The 13,824-nt window shown below is 38.3% G+C and overlaps 1 protein-coding gene across 1 annotated transcript; it reads right to left on the bottom strand.

The window, feature by feature from the left end:
- Window positions 1–759: 759 nt before the first annotated feature.
- On the bottom strand, window positions 760–13,356 carry LOC107557712 (vesicular glutamate transporter 2.1). Its single transcript, XM_016241230.1, has 12 exons — window positions 12,649–13,356; window positions 11,027–11,282; window positions 10,338–10,456; window positions 8,200–8,314; window positions 7,640–7,727; window positions 7,064–7,150; window positions 6,572–6,714; window positions 5,514–5,663; window positions 4,763–4,895; window positions 4,446–4,556; window positions 2,277–2,404; window positions 760–1,366 (listed from the first exon to the last, which is right to left on the bottom strand). Exons 1-12 carry the CDS (start codon window positions 12,732–12,734, stop codon window positions 1,025–1,027), a joined length of 1,758 nt encoding a protein of 585 aa, XP_016096716.1. The 5' UTR covers window positions 12,735–13,356; the 3' UTR covers window positions 760–1,024.
- Between the last annotated feature and the right edge of the window lie 468 nt (window positions 13,357–13,824).

Here is a 13,824-nt window from a genome sequence, read left to right as displayed (position 1 = left end):
CTAAATGTACAAATATTTATGTATTTTCAGCATTTTAACGTACAAAACGGACATATTGACGACACCTAAAAATGAATCCTTATGAATATTGAAATTGCGGCATTAATTTGATTAGTTTTTAGTTGTCATATGAATTAACTTGTTTTCAATTGCATTATTAAATTTACTCGTTTACTTAGTGTACGTTTTGTGCTTGTAAATGTTACGTATTAATACCTACGTATAAACATGAGACCAGGCTGGTATTTCTCCATGAATGACTCCAGAGCCTCGGTTCTGGAAGCCGGTTGCCTGACTAACTCCACAGGCTTCTCTAAGTTGCAAAGGCTCAGAATAATGGGGTGAAAAACTCGGTTTCACAATATTACACATGATTGCACTTGAAATAAAGTTACTCTGTTTTAATACATACAACATTTACAGTCTGCCAATTTTGATATGTAATATCTCCTTTGTATAATTGACTCATTTAAATTCATATTTAAATGTAGGATTTGATCATTTAAATTTGTGCAAACATACAACAATTTTTCGTTTTTTTTACATGTTAATTGATCATCTTTTTTTAGAACTCACAGACACTACAAAATCTACAGTGTGGGCATATCTTTTTTATCCTGTGCTGTATGTACAGTGGCTGCAAAAAGTATCTGGATGCTTAAGTTGCACTTAAAAATGTAGAAATGTCATTGCATTAGATTAGATAACAAAAACGAGTTTGTTATATTAGATCATATAATGAAATATCATATATATATTATTTTATATATTTAAATATATAGCTACATACATAGATTTTTAAATTTCAAAATGAAGACACTTCATACACCCACTAAAGAAAAGCACAGAAAGACAAATTGCAGATGTGTTGCAGATTGCACTTGCATTTTGTTATTTAATGCAATGGAATTTATACATTTCCTGTTGTGACTTGTGTCTCCAAAAAGTGTATCCAAATACTTTTTTGCTCCACTGAATGTTTATGTATAGCTGTGTGCATCATGTGTGTGATAGTATGTGAGGTCTAGGAGTAATCCCCACCCTGCCTGTATCCGTAAACCCCTTCCTCCACACCTTCCTGTACATACTCCTCTCGTTTATCCCATCCTTCTGCCCATCCGCCGTTCAACTGCGTAGTGGCACCGTAGGTCTTGGCTGGACCTCCCAGGGCACCGTAGCTCTGGGTGATATCCCCCGTTTCCTCAGCCAGCTCATCTTCATCAATGAAGCCACACTTTTCTTCACTGGTCTGTTCTGGATCTGCCCATGGCTGCTTCTCCCCCGAGGCGAAGATGCCATAGAAGATTACACCGCCATAATGCACCAGGGAAGCGATAAGAAACACATACTGCCACTCTTCTCGAGTCTGAAAGGAAGAAAGAGTTGTCAGGAATTCATTGACATAAAGAAACTCCTGGGAGCTGCAAGAATAACACATGAAATAAACATAGGCTTAATGCTGATAAATCTGAGCACTTTAGGCAAGTAGGCAGAGAGATCTGAAAATCTGTCACATGAAATCTTTTAAAATCAAAATTTTTTATATTTCATACATCAGGTTTGGAACAACAAACAAACAAAATCAAGATAAATCTGCTGTGATTCTCAAACCACGCAAGTGTCACAACCGTAGACTGTACAAAAACATGGACGTAGTGTCCGTGGCGTCACCCGTAGTTTTCTGAAGAGCATTTTTGAAGCTCAAAAGTGGGCGGAGCATGCCGTCGCCATCTTGGCAGTGCGTCACCGTGCGTCACTCCCGCATAATCGAAAATGGGCAAAGAGGTGGGAGCTGGTTGCTGAAGCCACGCCCACCTAGCTCGACGGCAGTGTCAACAGCGGCAATCCACCTGTCACTCAAGTGGCCACGCCCTTAATTATGCAGCACTTTAAGGCTTAATATAATTACCAAAAATTCACCCCCCCTCACAGTTGTCATGAAGGGCAAAATTAGCTATATAGACCAAAATCATTTTTTGAACCGGGCTGTAAACATTTTTTTCTGCTGTAAAGTTGGGCATTTTAACATGGGGAGTCTATGGGATTGACTCCCTTTTGCAGCCAGCCTCTAGCGGCCAGTTGACGAATGACAGTTTAAGTCACTTCCTTGTTGGCTTCGCGAGAGAGAGCGGGAGGTTGCCGCTTGGTCACAACTCAACCTTCTAATCCACCATGGGTCAACATCATTCATTCAAGTTAAGATCCATCCAATCCAAACATATAGTACTGAACATCTAGAATGCAAAAGAAAATCCTGAAAATCCCAGGTGTCTTACCTTGTGTTTGGTCATGGCTCCCACAATAAGAGGGCACACCATTCCTGACAGAGTTCCCACTCCATTAGAGATTCCCATGAGGATACTGGCATAGCGAGGAGCGATGTCTAAATGATTGACATTGAAACCTGATGGGCAACAAGTGTATACATTACATTAACATTAGAAAGAATTGAAATAACTTTGTAAAAGATTACTTTTTTTCTGTTTTTGGCATAGAATTAATTACAACAAGCCAGGGTTACTATTGTTCACTCAAACTAAAAAAAAAGCATTTTCATTGAATGGGTATGATTTGGAAAGGCACACGTCTTAATAAAAAGGTCTAACAGCTGAAAATGCATATTAGAGCAAAGACCAAAAACAAATAAAAACTGCCTGTAGAGCTCAGAGACAAGTTTGCATCAAGCCACACGTCTGGGGAAGAGTTCAGAAAAAAATCTACTTCATTGAAGGTTCACAGAAGCATGTAGCCTCCATTATCCATAATGGAAGACGTTTGGAACAACAAGGACTCTTCCTAGAGCTGGCCTCCTGGCCAAACCGAGGAACTGATAGAGAAGGGCTTTGGTTAGACTGGAGATAGATGAAATCTACAGAAAGACAAACATCACTGCAATACTCCACCGATCTGGGCTTTATGCCGGTGTGGCCAAACTCAATTCTCTCCTTAGTGAAGACACACGAAAACACACTTGGAATTTGCAAAACAGCATCTAAAGGACCCTCAGACTCTGAGAAACAAGATTCTCTGGTCTGATGAACCTCAATTCTAAGCATCATGTTTGAAGGAAACCAGGCTCTGCTCATCACCTGCAGAGTACCATCCCAAAAGTAAAGTGTGCTGGTAGCAGCCTCATGCTGTGGGACTGTTTTTCAGTGGCAGGGACTGAGGGACTCGTCAGAGTAGAAGAAAAGCTCAATGCACCAAAATATTGAGATAGCCTTAATGAAAACCCAGTCCAGAGCATTCAGAACCTCAGACTGAGCAGAAGGTTCACCTTCCAACAGGACAATGACCCTAAGCACACAGCAAGAGTGGCTTATAGACAACTCTGTGAATGTGCTTGAGTGGCCCAGCCACTGCCTGAGATTGAACTCAATCAAATATTTCTGGAGAAACCTGAAAATGTGTGTCTGCCCCCATCAAAGCTGACAGAGCTTGAGAGGTGAACAGGTGAGGTGAAGAATGGCAGATAATTAGCAAATGCTGATGAGCAAAGCTTGTCGCATCATACCCAAAAATACTTGAGGCTGAAAAGGTGCTTCAGCTAAGTACTGAGTTATGTTGAATACTTATGCAATGTATATATTTCCGTTTTTTTATTTTTTATAAATGTACAAAGTTGTGACAATTCTGTTTTTGCTTTGCTATCATGGTGTATGGAGTGTAGATTGATGTGGAAAAAAAGTAATTTAAAGCAGTTTAACATAAGACTGCAACAAATTGTGAAATAAAAGACACTGTATATATTAAAAACAAAACTTATTTCTGCATTTTTTTGTTTATGTTGAAGTACTAAAATAACAATTGAATAAATTAAAAATAAATTGAATAAACTAAAACTACAAACTAAAACTTAATAAAAACTACAACAAAAAATTGAAAAAAAGAAAACTAATAAAAATGACAAAAATAACCCTAAAGCAAGACGACTAAAACTAAAATATAAATAAATTCCAATTTAAAATATTAACAAAAACTATAATAGTACATCAATGATACTTAAATAACACTGCAACAAACAACATTACAAAATGACATTTTCAAATCACTGCATTCCTCTTGTATAATTTGCACATTTTGGTTCTGCATCAAGAGTGAACATTTTTCAGTATCTCTAACATGATGTTGGAGATCCAGACTAAAAATAGAAAGAGCAGCCATCTTGTAGAGCGGAGGAGTCTCTAGCCCCTCCCTTACTGAGTGCTCTTTCTAGATGTGCTGCCAGTGAGGCTGCTCTCAGGGGACAGTGTGTATGAATTATTTAAAAAGTCCAGCGGAATGACTTATTCCTTCCAAGCCGCAGCGGAGGAAGAGCATTTTTGAGTGATAAAAGGAGAACATGGTATTTTGTCAGAAATAAGCCATTATTTGCAGTGTTCCCTGGCTTTGCAAAAACCCTTTGCAAATATTAAATCAGACATATTGTTTCCCCAAAGACTTGCCTGATATTGCAAATCCACTGAAGCCGACAGCCAACACAAGAAACGAAATGGCTACTCCTTTACTATGTGAGTAACCAACCACCAACAATAGAGTGGCCTCCATCCCAAAGCCTGTGAAAGATAAACACAAGTGGATAGTCAACAAACTAAGCTAAAATGGACAATTATATGTATTATTATGACTGTTAATATTTAGGATGAAGAAAAATTCTATTTATTCTCATTCATTCCTTTAACCATCCTAGCTTGCCTTGCACAGATTTAACAAGAATTCAGTCATATGAGCTATATCATTCCTTGCAGTAGGTTGCACTCACCTCCGCAGTTCATGATCTTCCGAACTGTGGTAGTAGACAGGATGTTTTTGCAACGGAGGAAATCGGCTATCTGTCCCCCAATGGGTACGATAATGGTCATCACCAGATGGGGCAGGGCTGACAGCATGCCAACCTGAATAAGACAGCAGCCGTCAGGCTCAGAAGGATCTCATTGAAAACACACTGCAGAATGAATGCATTAGTAATGATATTGTGGCATTTTAGGATGTGGTTGAACCACAGAAAAGAGAAAAAAAAGTCCAATTTCAAATCTAAAAGAAAATATTTTACTTAATTACAATGGATAAATCTGATAAATAAATGTCTTCCAAAAAATCAATCAAACTGACATGCAACATTCACTATTAGTGAGTTAATACTGTCACTAGATGTAAAGACATGACTGAAGGTTTAACTGTAGGAAGTGAGAAAACAAGAGCAAAATGAGATGCGAGCACAGACTTCAATCACCAATAAGTGATTAATGAATTATTCATTATGAACTATTCACAATGAATAATTCATCAACCTATTTCAGACCTTAGGGAATGACAAAGGTCACCCATTTACTGATGCACACTGGAATTATAGAACAAAAATCATATGCAATTTAGACACCAAGGCTAGCCATTTTGACCCAAATAAACCTTGACTGCTGATTAAGTAATTATTCATTTTTAATAATTTTCCAGTTTGTATAAAACAAATACCAATTTAAATGCATGCAATATGAAAGGTAAACTGAAACTACCTTGCTAATCTCAAAGCCAAACACCTCCTCGAAGTATGCAGGCTGGCTGATGAGCAGCAAGTAGAAGGTCCAACTCCTGCAGAAGTTGGCCACAATGATTGCATAGACAGGCATTGATGTGAAAAACTGCCTCCAAGGTGTCTTGAATTTCTGTAAGAGAAAGGAGTATTGCAACACGTGGAGGGAACTGTTACATTGTTGATTCTGCATGAATGAGCGCATGGCATTTACACCAAAGAAGACCAAAGACCAGAGAAATGCACACTGAAACCAAATGGCTAACTAATTTGATCAAATTATAACATAAATATAAAAAAAGACCTTTCTGATATGCCTTTGTTGGTACTTTCAGATTTCATTAGATGTTCTCATATAACACCATGGCAACAAAGTCACCCTTAGTGACACTGCAAATATTGTCCTTTACCTCAAAATTATGCCAGATATTTACAAAATAAGTATATACATAAAAGTGTGATCACCAAAGAAATATTCCTTTTATCTTTTCATTTTTCAAGGCATCCTGACAAAATTTGCTCTGTGCTTTCATTTACCCTCTATTTGTCTCAGCTCTTAATCTTAAAGTCGATATGAAATGAAAATTCACCCTATGTATTTTCTAAATTAATACCATATATCTTATTGTGAACAGTTCTTCTGTGCATGTTTCATTTTTTAAATTAAGTTTGAAATAATCAAAATACCGTAACTGGACCTTCCGGTGAAAATGACAGACTTCTCTTTGGTGACACATGAAGGACTTCAATTAACTCTTAAACTGGACAACCTTCCAAGCTACAACCATAGTATAAGTGAAGTAGATTTGTGTCAATAAGAAATAAATGGGCATTAGAATTATAGATAATTATAGAGTGGTCCTTAATTATAGGTTTGCATGAGAGAGGATGATATATGCCATTAGTCAAAACATCTCTTAAAAGAGTACTTGAATCCTACACTCAAGCTTTTTCTTCTGTGCTATCCAACCCCATTGTATTCCTGAGAATATACATATCCAGCCAAAAGAGTGGAGCAAGATTATGTTTGCGGTCACTTACTTCTGCAGGACCTAGCAGCTTAGCGCTCTCGCCGATACTCTCCTCAATGTAGCAGCGTTCTTCAGCCGTGATGGTGGGATGTTCAGCTGGGCTCTCATATGACACTAAGATCCAGAACATATACCAGAACATCCCGAAACAGCCTAAAGGGAAACAAACAATTCTTAGACATTGGTCTTAAAACAAAACTTCATAAAAGAAGCAGCCAGGAAGATGGGCTAACTGAAAACTCTTCATTTAACTAAATGGATTACAATTCATTGCTTTCCAGACAGGACGTAACAATTCTTGACAAAGTGACAAGCAGATTCAGTGTCAGCACAGAGGATAGACACATGGCAGTGTCAGAGTAAAAATCAATACCCAGCATCGGTGAGTTAATCCATACTACACTTACTAAAATACACTCATCAAGACCGTTAGGAACATTCATGCAATGACGGTTTGCACCATAACCATGGCTCACACGGTACACACAAAAAACACTCTTACCATAGACATAGAAAACCGATGACCAGCCTGTGTACTGCACCAAGATCCCAGCTAAAGGCATGGCAATGACAGCTCCAGCATAGGAACCTACAGTAGAGGAGAGGAGAAGTTTAAACTGAAGAAAAAGCAACTGAGAGGGATACCTATAAAAGACTTATGTGAAATAAATTCTTTCAAAAAAAATAGTTGCAGTTGCAGAATATGCATTAAAACAACACAGGAATATCCTGTGCATGCATAAATAATGTTTCCTAGAATTCTTGAGGATAAACAACAAATGTACACTCTAAAAAATGCTGGGTTAAATACAACCCAGTGCTGGGTAAAATAGGGACAAACCCAGCAATTGGGCTGTTTAACCCAACCGCTGGGTCAAAACAGCCCAATTGCTGGGTTTGTCCCTATTTTACCCAGCACTGGGTTGTATATAACCCAGCATTTTTTAGAGTGTATCTCTACATTTTAACATGCACACAATAACGAGGCTCTAAGGTAGCAACAAAACAAATATAATGGCATTGGTTTTCTTTATTATTCACTAATCTACTATTTTGCTTTAAAGAGAACAAAGATTACCACAGAAGGAGGTTGTGGCTAGACGGCTTCTTTCCAGTGGAGGAGCCCACTTACTCCAGATCCCATGACAGGCTGGGTAGGTCACACCCTAGAAAAAAATAAAATGATACACATCAGTTCTATATATCACAAAGAAATGTGACAATGTTTCAAATCATAATAAAATCTTAAGCAGTAGTTAAAGATACATCACATAAATCTATTCAAATTAATTGAATAAAAATTAAACATTGTTGGTGTGATATAAGTGGATCTAGTTGTCTATTTCACGCACATATAAGCGCCTCTACAGATCAATACAGCTAGACAAAGCCTGGGTTATTACTCTCACAGAAATATCCTCAGGCCATAACTGATTGTTACAGGGCTTTGGGCTTTTCCCAGGAATAACTCCCACAAATGTTTTTTTCTTCTTCTTCTTTCTTTCTTTCATTCTTTTAGAAATTATCTACCAAAAGGTAAGCGCCCAAATGTTCGATAGGAACCTATAGAGAGTTATGATATTAAATCGTTATTAGCAAACAAGCATTTACAAATGAGAGAAAGTCGTACTTTCCTACCTCTACAAGCCCCTGTAATATCCTGACGAACATGACGCAGCCATAGTGAGCACGTGCAGCTGAGGGGATGAACATGTTCAGTGTGGATGTGAGGAAAATGGCTGCGCCAAAAACCCTGAAACATGGTTGAATTATAGACACATTAGGTTATAGAATGCAACAAAAAAAGTAATCTGTGTGAAAATGTAAGTTGTATGTAATTATTTCCCGAGTTTTAGCTATGTGTTATTTTAGTTGCCGCGCTAACATTTTAGTTAGACATGTTCTTTATCGCTGAGAGAAAAAAATGCAATAATTTCTTCATACACACACACTAGCTATTACTACTAAAATATAACGTACAATTCAAATAGGCTATCTGCTTTCTGTTCTTAAGAAAAAACAGCAACATGGTCGTTGTCTTTGGTGATGCCAGCACTGCCACAGAGGAAATATGGCCTTCCATTTATTTCCAATTTTCCTCCCGTCTTGTAGAGCTGGAGACCCCTCACCTCTCTCCCACCGGCATTCACTAATCGGATTGAGGGAGTTCTCCAGCACGAGACTCGCTGATTCTATTAGATCTCAATCACGCCGACCAATAGCCCAAATATTAACCGAGAACTGTTGAATAATTTCAGCAACGACAATTAAGTCAAATATTTGACGTAGCCTACTGAGTTAACAGAACTAGCCTAAAATTGCACAGCATTTTAGTTTCTTGATAACGTTCGTTTATTGTTGCCCAGCCGTCAAAGAAGATGTTTTAGGGAGCACAAATTGTGTAAACATATTTCCAGCTACCGACATGGCAGTTTTATTTTTTTGATCAATTGTTGTGTGATAGATGAGGTTGGCCAAACCCTCTGGCAACATGTCCGGGGCTGGTTGCCATGCCCCCCTCATTGAGCAGATTAGACACGCTTCCCCCGAGATCTCATTAACAGGTGGAGAATGCCCCACAGACCCGCTCCCACAGTCTAATCCTACAACTCACACGACGGGTCAGCGTTCACTCTGCCACTCACTCACACATACACTGGAAACACAAGCAGGCTGATCTACCATAGCAATGAACTCTCTCTCTCTCTCTCTCTTTACCTGTCTGCAGTGCTGATTTATTTATTTGATTTCCTTTCCCCTTGAACGCTTGAATAAAAATAGTATTCCTAAGGGTTATATTTTGTTATATTATATTAGAATAATAAAATCACAACAGTGATGTCTCATATGCCTTCTTTACAACTGATCATCATGGCCTTCAAATAAGAAAGTGAGAAGCAAGATTTGGACGTTTCCCAAAAAGATCGTTCGTTTTTCTGACAAAATAAACTCAGTATAAACTGTAATAATGCATAAAATAAATTTATGTACATATATTTTCACAAGAAATGTGTGACCTCACAAGAGTCTTTGCTAAATAAGTAAATAAGATTGGGTTGAACGTCTGCTAAATTAGCGCCTCCCATCACCCCCTTTTCTTCCAGTGACAGTACAGTTCCATCCGCCGCTTTGAATGAATAATCATCCCTTGTATAATACAGTATGGTTCGCCAAGCTACTTTCTGTGTAGAGCTCAAAGCTTTGCAGCTCGAATTTGGAAGTACGAATTCGGCCGTGACTATCACTGTAATCATCCACTATATCATTTTTAATTATTTCAAATATTTATTACAGTCTTACATGACTGAGGCCTCCTCCTTAAATCTTCTTGTACATTAAATAATACATTCACCTTCTATAATACAACAGTAAGCGATTTACCTGCCGGTTTGGAAATAACGTCGGACGTAAGCTGCAGATGTTTTATAGCCTAATAGATGTTTTATGAGCAAATAGAAACTAAAATAACACATATATTAGCCTATAATTAATAAAACGAAATATTATTATAGAATATTTATCATTTGTATTTTTAATTTGTATTGCATTTGTATTTTCTACTTAATGTTCTTTCGTTAACATTAGGTAGGCTATATTATCTATAAGGTAGCCTACTATTTTCTATTTCTATTCTATTGGGAAATTCTATAAACGAAATGGGATTTTAAAGGCGATATTTATTGTTGCATTATAAGCTAACAACAACAACAACAATCATCATCATCATCATCATCATCTGAATAAATAAATAAATAATTCAATTCCTAGGGCTTTACCTGTTTGCTGCCAATCTAGAACAAATGTATCCCCCGGGAATTTGCGTCACAATATAACCCCAGAAAAATGAGCCATGAATCATTCCAACTGTTTCCGGGTCCCAGTTGAATTTTGCCTTCTAATGGAGAGAAACAGAAAATAGCAGGTTGCTAATCCTATCTGTAAAAGACTAGGGGCAATTGAAAATGTGAATGCACACGCTTCCATAGACCTCTATTAAGGTTAAAATATAATATTGGCTATAATAATATAAATTCGATATTTGAGGGGGAAAATTTAACTTTTATTTTTCAGAGCAGTATAGCGAACAAAATATATATTGATTATTGTGCGCAAAAAAATGAAATGACAAGCGTGCAGGATTAGTTTCGATTTATGAGGACATTTTCAGTGTCCCCGTAATTCAAAAGGCTTATAAATAATTCAGAATGAGTTTTTTTGAAAATCTAAAAATGCAGAAAGTTTCCTGTAAGGGGTAGGTTTAGGGGTAGGGTTGGTGTAGGGCAATAGAAAATACGGGTTGTACAGTATAAAAACCATTACGCCTATGGAGAGTCCCCATAAACCATAAAAACAAACCTGTGTGTGTGTGTGTGTGTGTGTGTGTGTGCACGCTCTTGAGGGGTGTGTGGGGGTGTCACGAAGCTGACGTGCACATATAAAATCCAAGCGTGCCTCGCGCACAAACCTCTTTGATGATGATCTTCCCGTTCAGGTGAATGGTGCTGTTGTTCACCATGCTCACTATGGCCACGCCTAAGTTGCACCGAATACCGAAGGAGATGCAGAACCCGAGGCCGCTCATTATGGCGATGATGTAGCGGCGCGGAAGTCCAAAGCACGTGCAGTCGCACAAAGGTGCCTTTTTCTCGTTGGTCTGAGCAGGCCGTCCATCCTCGGTCAGTTCGATGTTGTCGCCAGGTTTTTGTCGCTTTTCTAACACTCTGCATCAGTCAGAAGAGAACCGTCAGACTACTTGTAGGACACTAACAGCATAACGACAACAATCCAGAAGAACCAATTAATAGGAATCTCATCCACCTTTATTACTTAAGACAATTAGTTAGGAACAAACGAATCAAGATTTTATTTGGACATATAACTCGATTTACATTCCCCACTAGTAGCCTGCTCTAAGTTGCACGGACAGATTTAGACAATGGTAATTAAAATGGCCTCCAAAGAATCTTTTTTTTTTCAACGCAAGGATTTTTATGTAAACTCCACATAGGCTTCGTGTGCTGCTGTAAAGCGCACTGTACCGCATTGCAGCATTCCCTTCACCTTCACCTTATTTACATTCACACAGGCTTAAGGTCCACTGATATTCACGAACTTCACTAACACTTTACTAATATTATTATACCAGAGCCAAAAGCAGAGTTATTTACTAGATAATCAAAATACATATTGTGTCGAGATAAATTCTATAACGTAATGTGCATCAAAATGTAGTTTATACGTTTTTGTTACAAAAATGATAAATTTAATTTCAGGGATTTGATTTTTATTAACAAGTGCGACGGGAGTAAAATGAATTTATATCTTTTGTATATGTAAAATGCATAAAACGCACATGAATTGCACTATAATTGTCAATACAGTTTTTTAATCTCAGAAGACAAATAAGAGACAACGTCCCAATATTTTGGAAAACACTCGGAGACTTCAAAATGTCTATAAGCAAACGAAAAAAACGAAAAGATGAGGAGACACATTTATTAATAGTTGTACTCGGGGAAAAATAATTTCTGAATTCGTTCAGGTTGGCGAGGCGGTGGATTTTTTTTTTCACTCTTCTCATAGATTTCAAAGATTTGTTTTTTTACGAGACACAAAAAAATTTCTCAATATAAAAGAGCATCAAATCAACGTGAAATAATGATGTAAAACCCGATTTTTTTTTCATGTGATTTCAGTCGTGGTCTTTTTTGCAGGTATTGTGGGAATACGCGAATGGTCTCTAAAAAAAGAAGCTGCACTCAAGGGAATCCTCTAATTGAACGATTACTATTCAATCGTAAATGCATTTTAGTCGCCGGATTACAATGACAACCTTCAAAGATGGGAAAACTCGCATGCTTCCATCCCCTCCTCCCAAGATTATGCAGAATTACATAATTTTCTTCACGTCTCCATGAGGCGTGACGCAAAACCGACTGGGGAAACTCGTTACTGAATAGACTAAACTTGCTGCATATTTGTGATTTTTCTGTTCTGTTATAGCAATAGTTAGCGTATTTATCAACATACGCCAAAGTCATTATTTTTAAGTGAATTATTCAATTTTATAATGTTAAAATATCTTACTTGTGCAGGTGTCCTAGTGTCTTCCCCGCTAATTGCTTCAGTCCCTCTTTGCTGGGCACAAAACCAGGCTCCCTCGGAGTCTCCATGTCCAAATGTGATAATCCCTCGTTTCCCCGGTAATGTCAAAGTACCATGTCACAGTGTGAGATGACAGAGCATAGGCTACCGGACCGATACCCAGCGGATCAATGATTCAGTAAGACAGATGAGGAAAATTCACGACGGTGTTCACAGAGCGAAGAGAAAAAAAAATCCGCCTACACAAGAGAGATATCAGAGGTGGTCTGGCTCTGTCTACTCATAATTATGAACTCATAAACTGCCCCGCGCGCGATAAGAGCACGCGATGCCATCTCAGATTTGAGTCAACGAATTAATGTTCGCTTCAAATCGACGGAGTACAAAAAACGGATTTAAAAACGACGTATGGTTACTTAAGAGCAAAAGAGAAAAAGCACTGTCACCTTTTCGACGCAGAGTGCCAGTGAAGTAGCTTTAGGAGGAATGTGAATGGCGTTCAGCACCAAGGTCAGCGACAGTCTCGCCGAGACTCCTTCGCCGACTAGCGCTGGATCAGTCCCGTCAGAGTGCCGCTGCTTTGGGAGGGGTTAGAGAGGGCGGAAAATCTTCACATCCCATTCACATTTTCTCTGATTTTGTGCTCAAATGATCTGGATTATGTTCCACGTGCGACAAATGACAGACTTTCGGAGCGTAGCTATATGAAGGGCACGTGACCTGACATTCGAAGTTTCTACATTTTATGCCTATTGCTTGTTTTCCATCAAAGGCCGTGCAAGCCTCCTGAGGGCGGTGCTATGGAAACCGAACGAGGGGTGTTTCCCCCTCCAAGTGCCTGTGCTGGTGTGAAGGAAAGCGTATTAATAATTCATACACACCTCCCTCTTTTCTGTCCTTCACAGCAAAAATAAATAATTGCTATTGTATGTACACGTACGTCGAATTCGAAGCCAATACAGTCCAGACGCAAGCTACTTTTTATTCAAGTCAGTTTTTAACGGTTGAGGATAATGTAGGGGGTATGCTGTCGGCGCATTTTGATATTATCGTATTTATTATTTTAACATCCTGCTAAATCACAAACCAATTTATAGGAGAGTAACTCTGCGCAGTGGCGACGCTCTGCGTTCTTAAAAGCTTCACACAACAGGTAGT

This window comes from Sinocyclocheilus grahami, unplaced genomic scaffold (assembly GCF_001515645.1).
Source record: "Sinocyclocheilus grahami isolate Dianchi unplaced genomic scaffold, SAMN03320097.WGS_v1.1 scaffold615.1, whole genome shotgun sequence".
NCBI classification, from domain to species: Eukaryota; Metazoa; Chordata; class Actinopteri; order Cypriniformes; family Cyprinidae; genus Sinocyclocheilus; species Sinocyclocheilus grahami.
This window is presented reverse-complemented; position numbering and strand designations above follow the sequence as displayed.

Excerpts from the sequence above, each read along its gene's own strand:
- LOC107557712 (XM_016241230.1), bottom strand. The coding sequence starts at position 12,734 with ATGGAGACTCCGAGGGAGCCTGGTTTTGTGCCCAGCAAAGAGGGACTG. Across the intron at positions 10,457-11,026 it reads GGAAGATCATCATCAAAGAG|AAGGCAAAATTCAACTGGGA; the intron begins GTTTGTGCGCGA and ends TCTCTCCATTAG. Across the intron at positions 5,664-6,571 it reads AGCTGCTAGGTCCTGCAGAA|AAATTCAAGACACCTTGGAG; the intron begins GTAAGTGACCGC and ends TTTCTCTTACAG.